Raw genomic sequence first — 24,480 nt, 5'->3', positions numbered from 1 at the left:
CGTAATATTTGACATTACCTGAACGAACCCGTCGTCGACGTCGGACGGCGACGACGACGACGAGAACGATCGTTGCCGGACTACAGTCATCCGCGGAAATTACCTTCGAAGATGGTTTCGCGACCGGAGGAATTTATTAGATAATTTATTTGTCAGAGAATGCGTGCACGGTAAGACGTTGGCTGTTGCCTCCAGAATGAAAATTGTGCGACAAATTAATGATGGGGCATCCTCTATGGCGAGAGTCGGGCGGAATTAAAATTCCTTCGAAATGAGAAATGCTTTGAAAAAGCGCGCCGTTCCCGGGAATGCGGTACAAGCAGCCGGATGAATTTGTTTTAGATAAGAAAGGAATTCATCTTGCAAAGGGCCGGCGCGAGAATTGCAAATTGCGAACCGCAGAGCCGCGAACTATCGCGCGTTCTCCAAACTATGTTAATCAATTTTTACCGAACTTTTCGCCGGCAAATACCGAAACACGCGGCAATAAAAATGAGACGCGACATTTGCTATTCCTTGCAAACAATGTTCCGCCGCGAATCATAAAGCGATGCTTCTATGGCTCATCGTCCCATCGATGTTCGAAACCGTCCTCCTGCCGGCGATCGATTGGAAGGAACGGTGCCGGCAGCATTTAACAACGCGAACAATAAATATTCCGCAGACGTAACTTCGCGACACCGATACCATTAAACATTGCAGCGAGCCGAAAATTTTAATGAAACCGATTGTTGGGAGCACAATCAACGCGGACGAGACGTATACGCGGCCGGCCACGCGGAATCAATAATGAAAAATTAGCGAAAACATCGGTACCTGTTCCGCGCCGTTTTCGGCCGTCGTTTCTGCGCTTTGTTCTTCGATGAATTGCACGTCCCGTTCTGTTTTATGTCCGCCTTAATTAATTGGACGGGTTCGGCGCTGCCTTCGATTTGACGGTTCGTCAGCTTCTGTTCGGGATCGGCGAGCACCGGCGCCGGGCACGGAGAATTTCCGTCGGCGGATGTGGAAGACGACGACGATGACGGATCACCGTCCCCGTCCCCGTGCCGCGAGTGTCTCCGCGTCGTGATAAATCTGTTGTTCGCTGATCTTATTCTGCGTAACCGCGCCTCCGTACCCAGCAGAGTCTCTCCTATCGCAACACCAGAAATTCACCCCCGTCAATGCGTTCGCCGAACGAATTTACACCAAATTCATCTCCCGCCTTAATTCATTCAATTTCATTGAAAATAATATGGCAACAAGTATTTCGATTGTCTTGCGAATCCTTCACTCTAGCCTTGACTCTAGTTGCTTTTTGTGAGACAATTTTTGATAAAGAGATATTTATAATAAAACTATAAAGCCATCTTTTATAATAACCACGGTAATTATGTCGCGGTAATATTGAAAATATTATAGCACCATTCTAAATATTTGTATAAAGTGAAAATTGAGCATTCGTTTACCGCCGAAGTCATTGTCGCTGGATTCGACAAAATATTGTTTCTTGGCAACGGGAGTCGGTTCCTCTTCGGGCATCTTGATCATCGTAAATTGCTCCAAGATCTGCAGATTTATTTTTGGATCCGTCGGAACGGTCACGCTCTCTAAAGCGCGACGGGCTATCTTCATCAGTGTTTCATGATCGGACATATTTTCGGCGGCGATTACAAGTTCCAGAAGCGGATCCTGAATCTCGTCGACGGTGGCATCTAGAACAAGCATATAAATAAGTATAAATTGCGCGATTGTCGTAACTCGGCGATATATACTCTAATAGAATTATTGCCCCGCTGGCACGAGGTCGTTTTCAAGACGGCTTAAAAATATCTCGGGGGCGACATTCTTTCGGGCGCGTCTTTAAAACGTCTCCAATATCCTACGAACTTTCTTGGAAACGAAAATTTGAATTTTAAATAAGCTAGGAGTATTTGCAGGACGATTGCGTACGTTGTCCGGGTAGCATATTTTTGGGACACCCTTTGTAAATGCGGTACCCGTCCACAAGGAAGCCCTATGCATGGAATAACGATGTATTTGCCCGACACGATAACCTTAATCCACGAACAGGCCCTACTAATAAGTCGCTAGTACGAAACGTATTTATGTGGCTTATCGGTTAATCGCACCGCCTCGCCGCGTTGCGCTGGTTTACGTTACGAAGCTGGCATACTCGTACCAGTCCTCACAATTCTACGATATATTCTTCGAGTCGACTCTATTCGACGTTGCATTCCGCCATGGCATCGCTCGATCGCGCGCATCTACGTATGGGGAAACATTTCGAAATATATATTTCTCTTTGCAACTCTTTTTACGATCAAGTAAATTTCAATCGTCGTCGAAATCACTGCGACTGTACTTTTAGACCAACAAGTGGGAATTAATAAATTCTGGATTAGCCAAGTTTAAATGAGAAACACCTGTTTGAAATACTTTACGTCGAATAGTTGCTCCCGATGCCGTTGCATGCGCATAGACGTATAAATAGCATCGATCCACTCGAAATAATAGCAGGTTTAAATGACGAATGATTTCGTTAATTTCTGATTTCGAAAAAAGACTCATCTCCGAAATAATATGGAACAAAAAGATTTTCCAATTTGCTTCAGGCAAAACTCTCTCTCTCTCTCTGTCTCTCTCTTTTCGCAGAGATATAATCCTTGAATTGATATGCGACAAAGAGATTTTATACCATATGAATCATATTATATTTTAAATTCTGTTATACGGATTCGATTATACACCGTGATTCGTGCAGACGAGAATTCATTATCGGTCTTTTTATCTTGCAGAAACGTGAACGGGGATATCGGTATAAAACAGACTGGGGGCTGATGATAATTATACGTATAAAATAAAACAGAAGAAAACAGCAGATATTTTGAACTCCACGGCACCGGGAACACCAGGAGCGCACAGTGCCGCAAACAATTCGATTCACGTCGAGGCGACGCTCGCTGATTCGATCTTATGGCTGCTCCGAATAAAAATCGTATCTTCTAAACTAATTATTTTTCGACCCAAGTGCCTTGGTAATTTTCGAAAGAGAATGCAAAGATGAACTAATGTCTAAATAAATAGTATACAGTTGGGTTAAAAAAGTATTTCATGAATAAGTTTACGTATGAACAAAGACTTCAGATTACGAAAAAAAAAAACAAAAATATTGAAATTATTGATTTCTCTATCTTTTCCAATTTCTCGAACTACTGCGCGACGCAATAGCGACGTCGTCGTTTCCTCCTCGCCGAAGGCTGTGCCTCGAAGACTGGTTTACAGGGATACACGAAGTATCCGTACTTTGCGTTCCGCGCGCGGGCGCGCGCGCGCTCGCGCAGCTAATTACGTACATTGCATTTAATTCTAAGGCCCGCTGCACAGTTGAACAGGGTCTTCGTGTGTAGAGCAAATTACCACATTGTACGTAAGTGTTCATAGTTGAGGGAATGGCCCGTGCATGATAGTTCCTCGTGATTATTGCGAAACAAATGCAAGCTCCGGCGGTGTGGCTGATTCTGTCAGGAACCGCGTATAGCCAAGAAACAGTTACGTAAACTTGGATTAGCTGGGGGGGAATGATTATTATTTCAGCACGGCAGAAAAATTAAGCAGCTGCGAGGCGAAATTGGAGTTCGAAACTTTCCCGCTCGAACTGTTTCTTAAGTCGACCAAAATTCAATGGACTTCCGAAAGCAATTAGCCGACTGATCCGATCGCGTACAATTTAAACAACCGTAGGAAATCTTCGATGCGATAGAGACCGCAAAGAGGCGCGATTACCGAAACGAAGATCATTGATCGACCGACTCGATTCGATTGATTCGGATACGGTATCTATTCAGGCACTGCGACATCCGATTCAATTAGAAACATCAAATACGTCAGCGCAACAATTACTTGTAAAATCTGAGCGAGTCATTCTGTCACTCGCATCCGATAAAGTCGACTCGAATTTTAATCGTATATTAATCTGCGGCTAATCGACAATGCCCAAAGGTTCGACGTCCTGTTTAACTTACGACCGACATCATCGGTGTGGTCCCTATCCTGAAGGGTCGCAGGCGTGGCTGGTTTTTTGCTAAAATCAGTTGGAACGTGTTGCTGGTGGCTCGCGGTAACAGCGGCTTGTTCTTCCGCAGGCTGCCGCGCCGCTAATTGCTCTTGTTTGTTCGGCGCGGCGCTCTGTCCGTCAGCCAAAATCTTCGGCTTCGCATGCTTCGCGTCGACGTTGGTCGGAATGCCTTCCGTGGCAGTGGACAAGTCGATGTCGTGAGCGAATGCCATCATATCCAAAGCTGTAGTCAAAGCACCGCCGAATCCTGCGGTCACCGCCGATACTTGCGGCTGCTCCACGCTCGGGCTAAAACAGAAAATTGATAAAGTCGTCGCATCTTTCGGAATCTCTTCGGAACCCTTCTTATCGAAATCAAAATTGGGCTAACTACGCTAACTACGACTCAAAACTGTTCCTTTGCGTGATACTCCAAGCGCAATGCCTTTTTATATTATTAGCAATAATAATTAATCTTAGTTATATATTTCTTGCCAGTCATGCTATTGTTCCAGGAAATTACAGTTCTAGGAAATCCTTGAGTTTTTGTTAAGTCAAATACGACAACGAACTGACGACAACGTGTTCCATTTAGATAAATTTTCAAACACGTGGAACAATATGTACACGAGATAGATAGGTACGCAGGTATAATCAGTTAGTCCGAAGAAGGAAAATATGGACTCCTGTTATTTGCTTAATTTCGTTAACCACTATATACGTACATATTCGCCGGTCGCGTTCCGCGTAACAAAAGCGGTGCCAGCGAATCATGAAATACAAATGGACTCTTATCGGTGTGACTAATGCTTCCAGGAGACAGACTCGCTACCTTGCCGAATAGAATAACAGTCTGCGACAACAATTTTTATGCAATTAACGTGTAACGACGCATTCGAGAACAGTCAAGTATTTTGTCAAATTTTCTATCAAATTTTATGATTCGAAATTGCACGAGAATCATTTGACAAGCAATGTAATTAACATCGTAATATCGTCGACAAAAATGCGAATACTATTTTCGAAATGCGTGGAGTGTTTAAAAACGCGTGTCACAAATATTACGCGCGTTCGCATAATTCGTCCGATGCTTGAGAATCCGGGGTACAGCTTTACGCGGAGAACTCGCGGTGCGAAAAACGTTTACGTAATCGCGCGCTAATTGCAAACGGGCCGTGAATTAAATTTCATTACGTTTCGAAGTTGTAGAATACATTCGCAGCCGGCCTTCGTTTTCTTTGCGCTTCCGCCGAAGTTTCCAGATCGTTTGTAACTTTAATGCTTCCGAAAGTACGAGCGACAAGTCGACTAAATGCGGAACGGTCTGAATCATCTGTCCAAGGCCGGCGCGCCGCGCCGATTGAAAATTTATGATGTACGTTCATGGACGCGTCCGGTTCAACGCGGGGAACGAAAGATATGCAAGAGGAAATAACGAAAAAAATACCGATACGCGAGAGTACTTAAATTATCTCGAAACGTTCTAAGAATTGTTTCCTTACGATAATTTTTCTTTTTAGCAAAGTAAGCTAAAGTATTCTGATAATAAAATTAAAAGTCGGTTGCAGGGACAGTGTCGATGAAAATGTTATGAAAAACTAAAATATCGTTGATTTTCGCGATTGGAGGAATATTCCGAGAAATGAAACTCGCAGTACCGAAATGTACAGTTTAGGGTGGCTGGATGGTTTGGTGGCTCTATGCGGCGATCGAAATGTCGGCTTATGGCGGGGTACGCGGCCGGTGATCCCGCTAATCCCTTTACCGAGGTCTGCTGTCAGCCATTACAATTATATACAATGTGTAACAGAAACAGAAGCACAAACTCTGCCAGCTTATCCCACGGCTGGAGGAAAGTTACCGCAACGTAGCTTCGGATGCTTATCATCGTCATTTTTTCAAGTCGCGTTGCTCCGTTTACAAAAATCAATTCATTGCGCAAATGCAACGAAGGCACTCGACACAGTATTTTGCGAATAAACAAGATTTCTACTAATACAAGATTTCAATGCTATCGGTTATAAAATAACATTTATTCTAAACATCGATGGATCGCCACTCGCTTTCTCGCAAAAGAGCAGAATTATTTGCCGAACAACCTAATATAATATCCCGTTCATCATTTGTCCGATAAATTCTGTAACTGTAATATGCTTCTTTTAATAGCAGCTTCCACGGACAAAATTTTCGATTGAACGCGACATATGAAATATTTGACAAAAGCTGCGAAACGAAGTTCGCGATTCTCCAAAATATTTCACGGTGCGTCATGATTTCGTATTAATTATAGGATGCATCGAATTAAACAGACTTTCCTCGTGCAAAAAGCGTAGTCGACGACGACGACGACGACGACGACGCGGGTGTTGCCACCGTGAACTTTTGCATTTGCAAAAAGAATATTGAAAATTATATAACATGATAGTTAATCGATCGACACGATCGAGGCATCGCTTTAATACTTTTCACTATTTTATCTTTCGATTAGAACGATCATTGAACGATTACAAATTCTTGACTACAATCATTATCAAGCAACCATCCAGTAGCAAGACTGTAGCAGCACCTTAGTCTACCTTACCTTATTACATTACTATATCATATATATATTATCATTACCTTACTCTGACAGGCGTAGAAAAGGACGCTCGTCCCCACATAATTCTTCTAAGTTCTTCGCCGGTCATGCCACGTTTTCGCAGCTCGGTTATAGTCACCTTGCCGACGCGCTATAATTAAATATGTAAATTAGGAAACAGCGAGCCGCGATTTAACCAGAAATGGCAATCGAATTTTTATTCCTTCGGGCATCTGGGGACCTCTGGTCAATCCGACGCGCTTCGATTTTAATATTTGGCAAGCCCGTGTTCGTTTATTCGTCGACCGGGCCGGCGAAATTAGTGGGAAAGCAAAAATATTACCTTCCAATTGGCCACGGCGCCCTTCCGTTGCTTCGCTTTCGTCTTTGATTTACATTTAATAACCAGCACGCCGCGCTGCTCGGAGGCAGGATTGTTAGGGTCGTCTCCGGGTCCTAATTTGATACTGTACTCTTGCAAATAGTTCTGAGCGTCTTTCTGCGACACCGCTCGCTCCAGAGAGACTACAATTTTCGCCCACTGCAAGCAGTTTAACACTTTAACGCGGAACATTAGTTACTCCGTACACCGGCTCGAAGTTTCGCGACGAGACCGGGACACTTTTCCATGCCTGGACGACCAAATATCGCGCAGAGATCGTTGCATCGTTCGATAGGGTTCGCGACAATCGAGGATCGCCGCGTCAATTTACTCGGCAGCGTGCGTAACTACATAGCGCATTGTTTCTACGTATAATGAATCCACGTACGGTTTTCGCAGCACGATGTCGAGCACGAAAATTGTTTTTTTTTCCAATCATATTCCAGGCAAGGTGCGCAGCTCTCGAAAAATTCAATATACGCGAATGCAAATACCTGCTGTACGACCTTTTGACCCATTTAACAACAGCAACTATTTCTTATGAACTTGACGAAAATCAGACACGTTGCGGCGACTGAAAATTATTGCAACATTATACCAGATTTTTTTATGGGAGGATGGACGTTTCTACGCGCTATCCTCTTTCACGGTTGCTATTATTTCGCTCGTGGTTTATCGCGATTGGTTTTCTATCTTGCGCATTTTATCGTACAATAAACGCACTTTTATCGACTCGCGGGATGTTTCTTGTCGCCTCTTAGATTTTCCGGTAACCTGTTGCTGAACACCCTGTATATTTTTGAAAGCAGCATCGATCAATACTATCCGCGATTAATACGGCCGTATCAAACCTGTTTTCGGCTTTCGGCTTTCGGCTTTCGGCTTTCCGCTCTCGGCCGCGGAGAATGCTCGCCGACAGGCACATTGTTCGCAAAGTCCGTGTCCGTGGTCTCTGCGTAATTCATGAGCCACTTATACACTCGATCGCGAAAGTATTTAAACGCCTGTGTTTCCAACATTTAAACAGTGAAAACTCCTGTCGGGGTTATTAACGCTCAATGGAATAGAAAAGCCCGGAGATTATTGTGTATGTAGGTCAAATTCAAAATCGATCGAACGGCGCCGAATGTTTATGCGGTCGGTTTTATGCATTCGCGGAAACCTTGCTGCCCTAAGCTGTCGCAAACAGAAAAAAAAGTAGCACGTTTCTGCGTTAGAAAATCTCGCCGGTCTTGGAAATGCCGCAGCTAAAATATTTGTTGCCTCAATTAGTGCGATAGCACCGAGACTTTATTTTGTCGCCGAGGCTGTCGCGTTGGTTCGAACCCTTCGATTTATCGCGGACGTCTCGCGCGGCGAATAGCTTCTACAATACGTTCGAATAGTTTCACGAGCGACTGTACCAATAATGAAAAAGTACGTTCGCATTGTCTACCGTGAACAGTATTGAAATGGAAACCACGCCGCTGTTATTGATCACGTGTACGATTACAATATAAGGGCTAACCGACACACAGAAATCCGTCGGCAATGAATGAACGGGTGAACCGTGATTGCTGTGCCGCGCGCATTTTATGCGGTTATCGAATGCGACAAAATCGAGTAGGTGAAAATAGTGGAGAGGCGAACAACAGCATTTTCGAATGTCATCGCGCATATCCTCGATCCGTCGCGTCCCATTAAATCTTCAATTTATTAAATTCCATTAAATCTCCGGTTTATTAAATTCTATTCGATCTACGGACCGATCCAAGTATACCTATTCGATTCGATCGAGAATTGCAAGCTTCGTTTCGCATCCAGAAATATCGATGGCATCGAACGGCACCTACGATTTTCGAGGAACAATTATGCCGAGGCGGTAAATACCGTTGCATCTAATATTCCATTTAAAAACGTGGAACAATGGAAACCGGGTCACGGGAGAATTACGAGTCGAAGAACTGGTTCCGATAAGATAACAAGCATTTTGATTGCAGGCTTTGGACTCGTCGCTGGTAATGATTGAAAAATGTCAAGAGCGAACGAGATAGAGTACTATCGAAGGACGCGCATCGATCGAGTCCCGACAGTTCGAAACCGTGTCGAACAACGTAAATACCCTGGAACGCTCGCGGACTTTCAGAAATGTAAAAAGTCAAAACTGAAAAGTAAAACGCGAAACTACGGCTGGACGAGCAAAAAGAAAATGTTTCGAACACGCGAATCGATACCATAAACTGTCCCACACGATTGTTCGAACGGTACAGAATTTACAGGTTCGAGTACTTTTCTTCCTCGTCGTTCATCGATCAACTAAACGGGAAACATCCAAACGAGACGAGTGCTTTTTTCTTCGGAAATAAATAATTCCGGCTCGTATTTTTATATATGTATACATATATGTATATCGGATTATTAAAGAACAGAGCCACGGAAATAGGGGGAGTAGGGGAACGTCGAGCGAAGTACTTGGTAATCACGCCGTCGACAGCTGTCATTTATTAGTGTCGCAGGAAAGCGGTTTCGCGACTGTGCTTCGTCGAGAACATGTACACTCCCCGCGACAAGCTGTTCGAAACTGTCCCGAACGTATATTAGAAATACTTTTTCCACGGGCAGCTCGAGCGAACGCGTCGAGAGCTGTCCGTGGATAATTCGTTCCGCTTAGCCTCCGCGCGGAACAAAAACATACGAATGCGACGATCCATTTTTGCGGTTATTTTTCAGAATCTGCCACTTTTCGATCCGCTGCTCGTCAAAATTGCAAGACCGAATGGATAAAAACAACCGCGTCGAATGATCGGATAATGGCGTCGGAATTTGATATTCTTATTGCGGGTGTTGCTAGCGTAGCATTTGATCCTGTACGAAATCGCGACTCCGGAAATTGTGAAAGCTTTATTGCAGCGTACCTGCTTGACCCATTCTTTCTCGCTCTGCTCGATAACGTGCGCGTAAGTGTTGCCCATCATGGCGATCAGCATGTTCAGCAGCAGTATGGGCACGAGCACCATGAATATGGCGAACACCGTCTTGGCCAAATTAGGGTAAGTGGTGTAGCTGAGGTCCGCGTACTGAAAAGAGGAGAGAGAGAGAGAGAGAGAGAGAGAAGGTGGTGGCCGTGGGTTCCGATGCGGGGATAACCTGCAGCTGGACGCGACGGAGCGGCAGGAATGACCGTGTCACGAACACGAACGGCCCGTGCAGCCATCGGAATCAACGGATGGATTCTCAACTGGAAATATGCATTCCAGGAGGCGCGCTCCGCCGCGCTGTTTTAATTGCGCCCATTTCACCGAGCCGCTGCACGGACGATCATTTTTACCGCGTGCCGACTGCTCGAACCGAGAGCTTTATGAAACTCTAGGGACGCGCGCGCGCGAGCGCGAGCGAGGCCCGCGCTAAATCTTTCATTTCGACGCCGCGAAATAAAATGGAACCAAGGAAAAATTGTAACGCGATTCGTACGCGAGCGGAGACAGCCGATCCGTGCGTGCCCTGCCCCTGATTGAAATTCAAAATTGATGCGTATCCGTTCGCAGCCGCCTGCAGCCATCGGTCGGTCGGTTCGATTCGGCGCGCGTCGCGCATCGTGCATCCCGGCTCGGAGCACCGACTCGTTTCAAAATTTACACTTACCATTGCCGGAAGCTTTATTTAACAATTATAACCCCGCTGCAAAACGCTCGCGAATTTATCGGCCGAACGATATTTACGCTCCTGGCGCTCGTCGCGCTCCTCGCGCAGTGTCCCGCGTCGAACGATCTCGCTGACGAGTTCGCAACGAGCTTGAGTTATTCGATTTTTTCATTATGCGACCCACTGTCACGTGTGACGGAGACTTCGCGCCGTTGTGGATGAGAGAAGTGTAGGACCGATAATGGCCACCAACCCCGCCATGTTAACGCTCTCGTGAAAGTAGAGTAAACGTGTTTCCCTTATCAGCAGAAACGATCCATTGGTCTCCTACTAGCCTCTTTCATCTTGTTTCAAGTCTTTCAAGACCTTTAATTATTATTGATCTAGTAGTTATGCGTTGTGCAAGAGATGCGATTAGGTGCTATCTTCCCAGGAAGACACGATAGTTTTGTACCAGACTGCAATATATTGCGTAGAGCAAGACTTGCTGCGATTACGAGTGCGTGTTTCAAAGTAGCTGATTGCATTGTGCTTTTACGAGATGTCTTTATCTATTTAGGAGAAAGATAGTAAATGCAACCGAGCTTGAATTATATGTATAGTGCAGATCAATGCAAGTCGCAGGCGTAAATAAGTTTCAGATTACGTGCTCAGAAATAGTTGATTGTATTCTTCTTTACGGAAAGACAACTTTTATAAAGATAAAAACGTATTTACTTTACAGTACGATATGTTGGGGCAAAAAATATTCGATCGGAATCGCGAATGTTATTTTTGAAAGAATTGCTTCCGTGTTTATTGAAAACAGAAAATATGATGGAAGATGTATCGATGTTTTAAAAAATATTTATAAAGCGGCGGATATTCTTGATCTTTTATCAAATATACAATAACACACTGTCCACTGTCCTACGCAAATTTAAACGAAATACGAACAGCGTCGAGGAAGATTAGAAAACTCGATACTTACGAATATTGAAAAGTGGTTGCCGAAAAATATTTCTTAATACATTTGAATCTGATCGAACCGTTTCATTTTAAAGAGATTAGATTAATATAAACAATTACAACGATAAAGGTTCGAATTCTTTTTGCTAGAAATGGAAAAGAAAGAATTGTTTCGAAAACACCTCAAATATTTCACTCCGAATGGAATTTACTTATGAAAACGCGAGCATTGTTCGAGATATGGCAGATTCATAGGATGTAGTGGAAATATTTTATTCCGTGTACACGGGGTGAGAGCAGGAAGACTTTTTCCCAGAAATATCCTCGCACTCTTTAACGATGCGAGGAAACGTGTAAAGAAGAAAGTGTTTGACTCGAAGGAGCGATAATCTCGAGAAAATCTCGGCTATCGCAAAAGTTCCACCTCCGAGTCGCGCATTGCGTTCTTTACAGGTTCTCTAGTATTAGCGAACAGAATTTTCTGCGCCAATCTTAAGCGATCTATCGAGTATTCTGAATAGATATTAAATTTCTAAAAGTATTGTAACCTCGGCGGACAATTGAATAAATATCGCTATATATTAGCAAAGTTTTTTTTTGTATGTAGCGATGTTTTCATTATGGATATTGCGTGAGTTTAAAAAACGCTACTTTTAAGTGTAACAAGTGAATTTAAGTAGTCAATCGAACGCGGTAACTGCTGTTCAATCAGGAAGCCGGAAAACCCGATTTTCGCAAACTGTTCCTTTCGAAACCTACCGTTATTCGACAAATGTTTCTCCATTCGAAGGGACTCGTTTTAGAAAGTGGCTCGTGATTTAGTTGTATAGAAACGTTTGTTAATGATAGTACTTATTACGTCAGACCTAACTGAAACCAGACCCAGCCTCGCTGGTATCGCGGCGAGCACGGCTCGTCGAAATAGAGTTTGGCACAGAAACTCGACGTATCCTCTGAAAGAGCTATAGTGTTTGTATTACGACGGACAATCGCTTACGCTTTTCCCGAACCCGTCAGAAAAGAGCGATCGATCGATCGATCGATCGATCGGTGGATCGACGGATGGATCGGGCAACGGACCGCCGAGAACCGGCTGGCATTTGTTGGCTTACCGGGCTCGGTGCCCTCGGTTTTCGAGTCTCTGCCAATTAAAAAAGCAAACTTCCAAAAGACAACGCGGCAGAACTCGAACAAATCTGTTGCGAAAATTTCTAGTCTAATACAAAGAGATTCGTACGAAATCCAAGCGTGTCTGTTATTTAATTTCGTCAAAGTGCCGCGACAACGTGAAAGATGGTTTCGATAAAACCAATGGTTCGCGATTGAAGCAGAAAAAAAAGGAAAAGATTTAATGAAACGATCGCCTCCGATTGCGAGATAGATTCGCGTGGCTTTAGAGACTTTTCGGGACCGACGAAATCATGACAAACTTCCTTCCCCCTGCTTTTACATGGCTACAACATATTTCAATTTACATCAAATCCGAGATGTCGCGTATGAAATGATGGTCGTGCCCGCGGAACGGTCCGCGTGTAATATTTCCAGGCCATCGAGTATGCTCCAAGAATGAATGGAGTTTATTCATTACAGAATTTATATGTAATGTCCGGAAAAAACGGTCGATCGTTGGAGGGAACTTTTTGAACCGGATTCCAGCGTTTCGCTTAATTATCACAGGGTTTATCGCTATCGTTCGTTTTCGATGCGTATATGTAGAGAGTGAGCGAAGAATTACTCGCCAATTAGCAAGCACCAATCGTCTATTTCGCTTTGGTAAACTGTTACGTATAATTGCATGTGCAAATATTTTTGCCGAAAAGAATTTAGAGGAGAAAAATCCAAGCTCGAGTAGAATAAATAGCAGAAGCAAGCACGCGAGCAAGCAAGCAAGCAAGCAAGGTAGATGGACGGATAGATAGATAGATAGATAGATAGATAGATAGACGGACAGATAGGTAGACGGGTAGGTAGATAGAGACAGCCAGCGAGCGAGAACAAAACGTTGATTTATGACGAGCTTACGTTATAATCGCCGAGGGTTATCTGAAACAGTGCCATCCAGGTGGAGTGATAGGAGTTATAGAGCGATGATTTCACGCCCGGGAAGCCTTTGTATAAAAAGTAGAAGGACTGGCAAAACCCGAACAGCACCACCATGTATATTATCCCGAAGGTCAACATATCCCCGGTTATCATGCTGTAGACCATCGTTATGAATGGACCGGTCAGCCGGATAGCGCTGCGAAAACAATCCTATGATACAATGCTCGTTCGATAATCGTGCATAAAACGCGTCGATGATTCGATACCGCAACACTGCGGTCCACCGCATCGGTTGCCTATACCTGCTAATTAAGAAATCAATTTCAATAATCATTCTATAAATTAGGTGGATAATTGTTCAGGTTGCTTAGGATGTTCGTCGCCGCTGGATTCGCCAACTTTTTCGACGCATCGTTTAAGATTTTCTATAGACACCATCGATACGTGCAGAAATTTTAGGTAATTGTAACAAACGTGACCCAGGCACGCGATATTAACGATCCACGTTCCATTTGTCGGTTCAAATTATTATTTTCTCAACACCGATGTATACTTTCATCGACATTCTGATTTCACCGACATTCTATTCTCGTTGATTATTGAAATATGCAACGCATTATAATATATAATACAACATATCGATACGTACAAGTATGCATTGTGCGTTCAGTAATTATATTTAATTATGTGTACGTGAAATAATTGTACGAAATAATTCGTAATGATGCAAAATACATATCTACGAAGACAGCATTATTGGATGTATTGTATATTAACATACATTATTATACTATTGCTACGTTGTGCCGTATATCTCGATAATGGATGAGAGTAGCATGCCGATGAATATCGTAGTCGGGTGAGATCAGAATGTCAATGAAATTCGGCTTACGCAACTAATAATGACGGCAGACGAATTCAATAGCAACGATACACAAAGAATCGCGTTGCTCGCATGTGAAGGATACGGCAGAGACCGTGTTACGAACCATCGTTGTCACCGCGGAACACATATTACATCCGGCCGGTGATTTCACTATTTTATTAGAGACAGTGGAAACGGTGTCCTTTTAAACAAAGGCGCATGCCAGCAGAACCGATTGTCGGTCGACAGAGTTGCGACATGTACAACATGGAACCTGAGATCCAGCTTACTGCCGTCCCAGTTTTAATCGTTTCAATAATTACCAAAATCGGTCATCAAGGACAACTAATTAGCGATGGCGTTGAAATAGTTCGAGGATCGATTCGCTGGCGCAGCGTCGCAGGAAACTGCTGCAAAACGCCTCCTGTTTTCTCTGTATTTGCTTCTCGATCGTAAAAGAAAAATATGAGGGTTTATGAACGGAGTCTTTTCACCAGGGGTTGCAGAGAGTCGCGAGAACAAGAACCTGTTCTTCCGAATAGCAATTTTCTCGGAAGCTTTCGACTTCTCGACGACACGTAGCTGACCGTGTGGCGGAACGCCACTGTCACACGATTATATCGATCAAGTATCGCGTTCCTTTGGAAGTAACCTATCCGCGTGTCCTATAACAGATATCAGTCCCCCCCGATTTACTGTCAATCGAGCGCCGCATTATCGACACGTTTAGCATCAGTTTCCAGCGAGCGAAACCAATACTCCAAATCACAATCGCTGTTAGATTCTGCAATTTGCTGCGCCCGATCGCGGTCACCGTTGATCTCGCTGCTTTTTCGGCCCGATCCGATCCGATTCATCGAGCGCGACCGAGCGCGAACGAGCACGCCGCGGGATCCAGATTCCGCGGATTTCCCAGGCCGTATGTTTGCGAAACACCATAAGAAATGTTATCGTATTTCGTAGCGGTTGTCTCCGAAATAGAACGATTTACGCTCGTGTCGTTTCAAACGTATTCCAAATTTAGGAGTTATCGATTTATTTAGGTGTCGCGTAAAACGAAAGTTCTTCGCGCGAATGGAAAGAGGTTCGCGTTATCGCCAACCCTCGGTCATTTCGAATAGAATTGTTTTTCCGAGCCGTTCCGATCCCGAGTATTTCGGTTCGATTTCAAAAGAAAAAGTAAGAAAGAAGAAAGCCTCTTCTAAGAAAGACTCTTCTAAAGAGGACGGTGCATATTGTTGTAAATTAATACATAGCTGAGAGCGTTTAAAAAGAGACGTCTCTTTAGTGCATCGGTTTTGGCTTCGACGAGCCATTTTTTTTTATTCGATCCGAGAAAGGTGGTAGATCCGCGGGGAAAATCGAACCGCGCCACGTGACGGAGCGACCTTCTTCCCTCGGAGACCCTCGGAGACCCTCGGAAAAGAGAGCTCCGCGACGACGACGCTGCGCTGGGAAAGTATGTTAGAATTGCGACGAGAGATGTAAACACGGAGATCATTTCCTTTGTAAGAGTGCTCCGCCTGGGAAAGCAAGGAATATCCGTAGGAAATCAGTCGCTGTCAGACTGGTCTGTAGCACGGTTCATACCATCCGGTACGTGCGTTGCGTACACCACAGTCTATCCATACCAGTCTGCTGTAACAATGTTTATTCCGTAGATAACATATTTGATTTCAAACACTACATTTTTACGTTCGTCGCCTCAAACAAGGCCATACTTTGAAATTTCTAGAGAGAATTCACTTCGTTGGCAGCCAGTAATACGTAATTAGAAGTAAGAAAAATAATATTTTTTAATTCTTTTCTAAACTTTAGATACGTGTGATTTAATTTTGTGTAAAAATAAAAAAGATAAATAAATCGCTTCGATGGTTGAAAGTAGACATACGACCGCAGGGGATTCAAAATTGGGGCACACGTAAACATGAAAAATCAGCTAGATATTTGAAAAAATATGGAAAATTCTCTAATCGCGCGACTGAAAAATCATTGGAAGCGGAAGACACGAATTGACGGGCAGCTTGTACAGGTATGCGGTGAATTAACGCGAACATAAAGGCGGCAGCGATCGAATCAATTTTACATTAACACCGATACACACCGAGAAGTTTCAATGAATTTCTGATCTAATTGTATTTGACAGGCTGTAAATTGAGCGTTATTGCTACATGTCGAAATCGCGGCATAGTCGTAGCCATCGCATTTAGAATTTGCGTCCCCTGGAACGAGCCCCGAGAAACAGTGCGCACGTACAGTGGCTTTACCAATTACTGGACGAAGTTGATGCCGGACCAGATATACATATATAGTTTACAAATCTGAATTAGCTTGCCGAATAGTAGACATTCGGTTCATACCTGACTCGGCTCTCTCCCTCTCTCTCTCTCTCTCTCTCTCTCTCTCTAAAGATTATGTCTCGTTAGGCTTGCGAATCTAAACTATGCAGGTTAGCATCCCGAGGATGGATGAACCACAATTGAGCTCGCTTCGTGCATCTTCGGTTGAAATTGCATAAACGATGTTTTTGTCTTGCCGCGCGTAGAATGCTTGCCAAACGACTGTAAAATTTTCGTAAAATTCGTACACTGTCTATAATTTTGATTCGCGAAGACTAATAAGTTGAAGCAATTGTAGACGCGGCAACGAATTGTTCGATTAAAATATTCGTCGTCGAGACGCGAGAGACTTGAAAAATTAATTGAAGCTACAAAGTTACATAAATTTATCGCAGCTGTAAAAGTTATGAAACACGATAGTCCGATGGTAGATGTTATATATAAATGAATTTAAAGTTTGTTCCTTTAATTGAATTTCCTTGCGTATATTAACTCCATTTGCGTTCTACCGCGTACTTTGAATTCAAACACAAGTTGAAATTACCTCGATCGTGTATTTATTCTTTCGCGGTGGATTGCTACTTAGAAGTTAATTACGTTGACCGAGTAATTACGGTGTTGTTCTTTCTTCGATAAGCATACCGATGGTCGACGGACAGAGGAGAGGAATTGATAAAAGTGCGCGGACGGGAAATCAATCAAATGCGCGTACGTCTCTGGCAGTAATTCAATAATCCATAAATCGAGCCGAATTCTGACGCCACATACACCGCTATTTCTATTACTTATTTCGCGTCTGCGGCGGATCGTTCTCGGGGCGCGTCCATTCACGCGGTTGCTGCCGCGTCGCGGTGTCCACGCGAGTCGCACGAAATTCGAACGATCTTTCACGATACGAGCGCAGCAAAGACTTGAAAGATTTATCGCAGCGGTTACTTTTATGACCTTGGTATATCTTTTTGATCCCTGACAAGCTTTGGTTTACTTAACAGATCATCGCGAAGATTGATCTTCGTGTTTGATAAAACAACGCAGTCCTACCTACATGCATATGTATGTACACGATTTACGCGACGGTCCAAGTATTCATTTATCAAACAAAGCCATTCTGCCGTATAACAAAAATGTCACCGTATCGGAACGATTATACTCTTTGCATCCAGTATGCCTTGCGCTACAAGAACGTGCTAGACTCGTGACGAAAATTTCATATACATATATCTACTAGAGCATGAATTTTATGTATTCCTTCTAAATTGTTAACTGTAAAAGAAATCGCAGCGCAAAGGGTTAAGTTAAGAGATACGATACGCAAAAGGTATCAATGAAAACGCATTTGCAGAGTTTCAAATTCTATCTCGCAGATTTTCAATTAATTCGTAAAATTCGACAAGTTACATGTGCAATAATATCTCGTCGAAAATTCGAGTAATGTATGAAGTTGTTTTATTCGAAGTGCGTTCAAGGGCAACGATAATGGCCGACGAATACGTCCGACGCGTGTAAATTTGGAGAAGCGTTAATGTAGAATAAATCAAAGGTAGAATCTGCGCGGAGCTGGACGTTCGGAAACGCCGGTATCGATCTTCAATTAAATTTTGTGAGAAATTAATTTCAGCCTCGACGATGGCTTATTGCCAAGTGAACGACGGCACTAGCGGCACGGCGCGGCGCGGCGCGGCGGGCAAGAAATCTGGTACCGAGTGTTCGAAAGCCTTTGAGGAATTACGGCCCTGTACGCGTACTCGAGGGAGAGGGAGAGGGAGAGGGAGAGGGAGAGAATCAGCAGACAAAAGGGTGTGTCTTGATGGACAGCGATTACCCGAAGGAGTGTAAACGCTTTTGCTTTACACAACCCCGCTAAAGAAAGTATACATTTTCGACCAGCTACGGCTGCGGAAAACGCCGCTATATTTCTTTTACATTCGCGACCATAAATTCAATTTTTTAATCGGAAAATTATCGCATCACCGTCGCTGCGGTATATTTTGTGAACGATCAAACACATATATCTACGTGGAACGACAACGCAACGCGCCATGCAGCAATTTTATATTCCAAATTATCTTTCAGTTATCAATCAATTTAGGATTACGCATACTGATAAGAGAAGTGGAGAGAATTCTGGCACAATACCTTGACAAATGTTAAATTCCTTGTTAAATGAAATTCAAAATTCGTTAAAAGCTGATTGAGGCAAATTAAACCCGATAACGATATATTATTATTAACTTTGACTAATATCAAGCTCGGAAGTTGTAAGTTCACAGATTTATTTGGCGAATCTTGGTCGGTGCAATCAAATTCGACTTAAACAGCCTAATTATTTGCAACGTTCTAGCACTTTATATTTCCCTTGCAGCATCATTTTCGATCCGACAGAGTTCTGAGAATGCAAAGCATTAGCCGCTAGCCACTGCCTACGCGTTGGATTTCATTGACGTAAGTCCAGAGGATTTGCCCGAATAAATATATTCGCCGGTTAATTGAACACCGGCCGTTATCAGAGACGAAAGCCGCAGGTGACGCGTTAATTAACGAGAAAGGTTACGCGGATTTTCGAGCACCGAAACGCGAACGCCGTGCGCCTCCATCGTTTCCTCCGCTTTGAATTTCGAGCGGCAATAAAAGTCGCGACACGTTAAAAGCGAACACGGTATATATTCCGGGATAAACCGACTAAATTGAATTATGAAACGAAGGACTGGTAAACTGGGACCGGAAGAGATTCCTGAATACCGAGGACACGCTCGCTTGCCGCCGCCGCCGCCGCCGCCTCCTCGTTTCGGCTCTCAAAACAAAATGTTCCTCAAAGCGACGCGACGCTAAGGGGCAAGCGAAAAAGCAGTTGGTCACGTTGCCTTAAAATTGTGGGAAACGCCGGAGAAGAAGTCGCCGCGCGGAAAGGGAGACGAGCTGAAAGTTCTGCAGTAATACCTGCAGAAAAGTGGCTGTGAAAAGGACGCGGCGGAGACGGAGACGGAGACGGGAACGGAGACGGGAACGGGAGACGCGGCATGGCGCCGAGAAAAACGATTGCCAAGAGAGGCGTACATGATAATGCGAAATAGCCGGCATTATCTCGGCGTAAATCACGTAAAAAGAGGTTTGAAATCTGGGGGTTCTATCTCTCGGCTCGATTATAAATGTCTTTCTTCTTGTTGCTCCGTTCGCCGCCGCCGCCGCCGCCGCCACCGCCACCGTATTTCGAATGTGCCGCGGAAATTATAGGACACGAAATTTCCAGCTCGCCTTTCATTAACATAAACAATGTAGATCACCTGCCCTGGATAAGCTGTACGGTGCAGAGCGCAGATCGTCGGTAGAGTGTAGAGAAAACCTCTCCGGCGCACGCAACCTGCTTCGACGTTATTCCACCTTCGCTTTCTCGGCCATTACATTTACACTTACGCTTTTTAACACTTCGACTGCTGCGAGTTATTTCCTCGAAACTCAACACGCCCTCTTACGCTAATCTGTTATATTTCTCTCTCGCAATTAAGATCTTGAACAGTGACCTGTTAATTACATTACTCCGTTCTTTAAAGTGCGAATTAAATTCTGTACTCTTGTCACGAGTGCCGCCGCGTCGTACATCGATCGCACTAATTTTTATCTAGGTTCTCGAATCTATCTCTATTCCAATATTTTCAACGCTCGGAATACTTCTAGGATTTTTAGAACCTTAAAGAGCTGCAGCTGACATTTCCTGCGGTAAATTTTGCAATGATAAACGCGTGCTTTTATTGCTCGAACTGAAACAGTTGCTTCCTAGAACTGTTCTATCAATCTCCTCGAAACGTTCTCGTCGAAGTTTACAACGCGAGAACATCTTTCCATCGTTTTAAAAACAAAGCTGAGATAAAGTTCCATAACTTTATCGATATCTGGTCTCTACAATCTTATTGCTACACGTTGTGCTTCGGGAATGAGTGCTGCAGTTCCAATCGTTTATTCTTCACGCATTAAATGTATATCACACGAGTTCCAACGATTCCCCTAACCATTCTTCCGTTAGCTTTCAAGAAGGATTGTACGCTTTTCGATGTCTTTAGGAAGGTTGTCTTTTCACGACACTCCGATCCAAGTAACAAGTTGATATTTATCTTGGACGTCAGCTGGTATAAAATAAGATAATCGAAAAATGTTTCTTACCCGGCGAAAAACATGAGAAGGAACCACGAACAGGGGAGAGCGACCACAAGTATCGCATCTTCCAGGTCTCTGTCGCCGGCAAGTCGGCACGGGATGCACGCGAGTATCAGCAGGTTGCTGATCACAAATATCAGCTTGGCTGGTTCATGACTCTGAGAAGCACCACAGACATTTCGATCAGTCGTCAAAGTACTCGCGAGATTGGAAAATTAATCAAAGCGTAAATTGAAACGCGTGCTGATATTTAAAAAAAAAAACCATCTAATTGAACCGACCGACCATAATGTTTTACCGTATCGTAATTTAATTTTACTCGTAACAGACTCTTTATGCGACATAATTATATGTATTTAAAACGAAGTTCGTTATTGTCGAAATTACGTGTTAGACAGCTCCGCTTTTATGTTTCAGTTCCATTCGAAAAGTCGAGGGAAAAATTAGCACACGCGGACCGAATAATTAACTCTCCGGTATAGAATATTAACTCGATCAATGTAGAGTATTAATGTTAATACGTCCTTTTAAAAGCAAACGGGTAATCTCGCGTTTATTTCAAATGGGTTGAAGTTACTATTTATCGTGCTTTAATATGCCGGGTAAAAGGCAAGAATGCGCGAAACTGATTACATTGTCTGTTCCGTCAAAGAACGCAGTCAGTCCGTCGCGTTTAAAATTCTCTACTTTACGATTCCTGAAATTGTAGCGACGCAACTAATTGCGTAATTCGAAGCGTTATCAGAAACAAGTATCCGCCGGTGTTTGGTCTCGGGAAACTGTTTAATAGCAAACGGTTCGAAACTCGTTGAAACGGTGCCGCGATTAACGCAACGAAACTCATGTCTGCAGCTAATAACGTTGTCCAGGCAGGCAGCTCCTGTCTCTCGGCGCACAGTGGCTCATTAAGAGCGCGTTATTTCGACGCAGACAGCTGCACCGTGCTCCTCCGTTTCAGCTCGCGATCCTTCGGTACGGTTACTCGACTAATAGTTTGCTCAACGTCTTGCGCTGCCATTAGACATTATGTACTCTTCCCTGGCCGCGGTCGGAGATCGCGAGCTGCTCTCCTCGCCGCGCCGCGCCGCGCCGAGCCTAGAGGGCACGGTAGGACAGGACGCGACGCGGCGGCTTTCGCGATCGCAACTTTCACGAGTGGATCCGCGGGAGGAAAACAGGATCGGGGCATACCAACTGTTTCAGAAACGACAGCAGACCGATGTTGATGATCTCGCCGCCGAGTTGCACCAGAATGTAGCCCAGCACGCCCACGATGGTGATGCACTCCGATATTGTACGAACAGCTTCCGTTATTTCTTCCGGCCATTTCAGGACAATGGCGGTCATATTGTTGGGCCTCAGGTACACCGCCAGCGACAATGAGACCAGGTGGAACACTAGGATGATCAGTCTCTTCAGGAACTGCAACTTTTACGGAAAGCGAACCGGTGTTAATCGAACGACCTTTCGCCCTGTTTGCAAACAATAGCGTTGCGTGCAACATCTACCGGCCATTGTACAATTCAAGTTATTTTTATATTTCTCTCATTTTCAGTAGCAACAATTGTTTCGCCTTTAGATCGGGTATCTGTTAATAATTATACTTTTTCCTTGACTCAACGATTAGATGTAGATTGATAACAATGGATCATTTGCCCTACAATATCGTGATTTTACCATTGATACTTAAATATTGAAGTGAAGAGAATGCTGTATAATAAATTAAAGTTTTCTTTCTTCGTTCGACAGCAATTTTAAGAAATGAGTCAACTATACTTATTCTTTAATTAGTTCGAGATGAATCAGAAAAATTCCGATTATTCATAATATTCGTTAACGATAGCACAAATGCGTCACCCATTCGTTTACGTAAACCGCGAGTCCAAAGACTAGAAGGCAAATACTACAAAAAAAAACAACTTATTTCACTTTTAAATAAGTGCATAACATTCGTACTTGGCAAGTTATTATTAAAAATCACGAGTCGGAGTCGTCGAGGTACGCGAAGGGGTTAACGTTCTCATAGAATCCGCAAAAGAGAATACAAATTCGGCAGGTTTTTTTGTAGCGTTTGCACGCCGAACACGGAAGAGTAATTTTAATTGCAGATGAAAAATTCTACTTTTCTGCTCCGGCATAATTGCAATTTAAAAATCGAGATTGAAGACCTCGGTTTTAACAGAATCGTATGTTTCGTGCGCGAGGATTTTTTAATTTCAATCCCGGTTTCTTTGTTCCCCGCGAGGATGAAGTCTTATCCCTGCACGGCAAAACGGTTGCTATTGTGCAACGCGCTTGCATACGTAACTATCTCTACTGACCTATAGCCTGTGGATACGTCTCGCAAACGGTAATTCTTCCGCAAATCCGATTGCACTGGCTAGAAAAAAATCTTTCGCAAATTTTGATTAACTCGAGATAATATCGAGTGTTTAATCGAGATAATAACTTTGATAATAATGCGAGGAAACTCGGACGCAGATCTAAGAGCAAGAACAACGAACGGAGTTCACGAGTGTAATTGATTATGGAAAATATTAATCACAATTTTAGGGCGTTTGTGAGACCGAACTTTAAAGATCTCCTCGCGAAGCACAAACTTCCAGGTCATTAGGGAGTCGGGGTTAGACCGTAAAACTTTCGAGTCGTAATTAAATATGGAATGGACATTTGGACGCGTTAAGACGCTTCGTTCGGCGGCAGCGTATAAAAGCGTGGAACTATCCTAATAGAATTACATTGAACTTGCCGCGAATTGATCGAGCGACGATATTGAAAATAATACTCCTATATGCATTCAGAGTTTGCGAATTTTCATTATAAAAAATTCGAGGAACCAATTAAATTCTGCAACGAAGCTCTATATATATAATTGAAAAATGTTTCGTTAATTTTCTGCAAAAATATCTGAGAACGTTGGAAGCGAGATGTAATCCTGTTGCCGCTTTAAATTGAATTGTTTTAATGATGTGGTCCGATCTAATCGATGCCGTGATTAGTTATACGAAAACCGAGCTAATCTCAGTGTACAATATCACGCTGTAATTGGTCATTTGACGCTTATATGCGGTTTCAACGTGGCCGTGATTAATATTATGAATGGTATATGTCACGGATACTAGCCTGTCACAATGTCCTCGGTTTACTTGAATACCGTCGCACGCGCGCGGCCGCGCACACACACACACACACACACAGGATGTCCAATTTACTGTGTTATTACACACTTCCCAACATCCGGTCGAAAATTGTTCATTCGCGGGAAAAATTTCTTCTCCGAAATAGTATTGGTAATGGTGCTTCTAAATTCTGCTTAGATTGAAATTATTAGCTAGAACTCACTGCGTTTGGCTTTAATACTAAACCTACCACTGCACTTCATAATTATTGAATTCGTAGAGCTGCTTCTATCAAAAATCGTTGAATATAAAACTGTGCAAATGTTAGTCGGTTTTAGACCTCGATCTTCTTCTTGAGATGTTTCTAATTGATGCACCGAAAATTCAATGACACGGT

At 43.5% G+C, this 24,480-nt stretch overlaps 1 protein-coding gene across 2 annotated transcripts in view; it reads right to left on the bottom strand.

Moving 5' to 3' along the window:
* Iav (transient receptor potential cation channel subfamily V iav) overlaps window positions 1-24,480 on the bottom strand; it is a 41,311-nt gene that overhangs the window by 5,452 nt on the left and 11,379 nt on the right. For both annotated transcript variants that reach the window (XR_013494945.1, XM_078192531.1), the window contains exons 4-12: window positions 22,156-22,392; window positions 20,971-21,122; window positions 13,591-13,807; window positions 9,894-10,055; window positions 6,961-7,158; window positions 6,659-6,768; window positions 4,008-4,348; window positions 1,452-1,697; window positions 817-1,135 (exon numbers count right to left, since the gene is read on the bottom strand). Coding sequence is in view for 1 of the 2 variants with exons in the window: in XM_078192531.1 (XP_078048657.1) it covers window positions 817-1,135; window positions 1,452-1,697; window positions 4,008-4,348; window positions 6,659-6,768; window positions 6,961-7,158; window positions 9,894-10,055; window positions 13,591-13,807; window positions 20,971-21,122; window positions 22,156-22,392 (1,982 nt within the window). In the remaining variant the exon portion in view is untranslated. The remainder of the gene's footprint in view (window positions 1-816; window positions 1,136-1,451; window positions 1,698-4,007; window positions 4,349-6,658; window positions 6,769-6,960; window positions 7,159-9,893; window positions 10,056-13,590; window positions 13,808-20,970; window positions 21,123-22,155; window positions 22,393-24,480) is intronic.

The sequence above is a fragment of the Augochlora pura genome, chromosome 10 (genome assembly GCF_028453695.1).
Source record: "Augochlora pura isolate Apur16 chromosome 10, APUR_v2.2.1, whole genome shotgun sequence".
Taxonomy (NCBI): domain Eukaryota; kingdom Metazoa; phylum Arthropoda; class Insecta; order Hymenoptera; family Halictidae; genus Augochlora; species Augochlora pura.
This window is presented reverse-complemented; position numbering and strand designations above follow the sequence as displayed.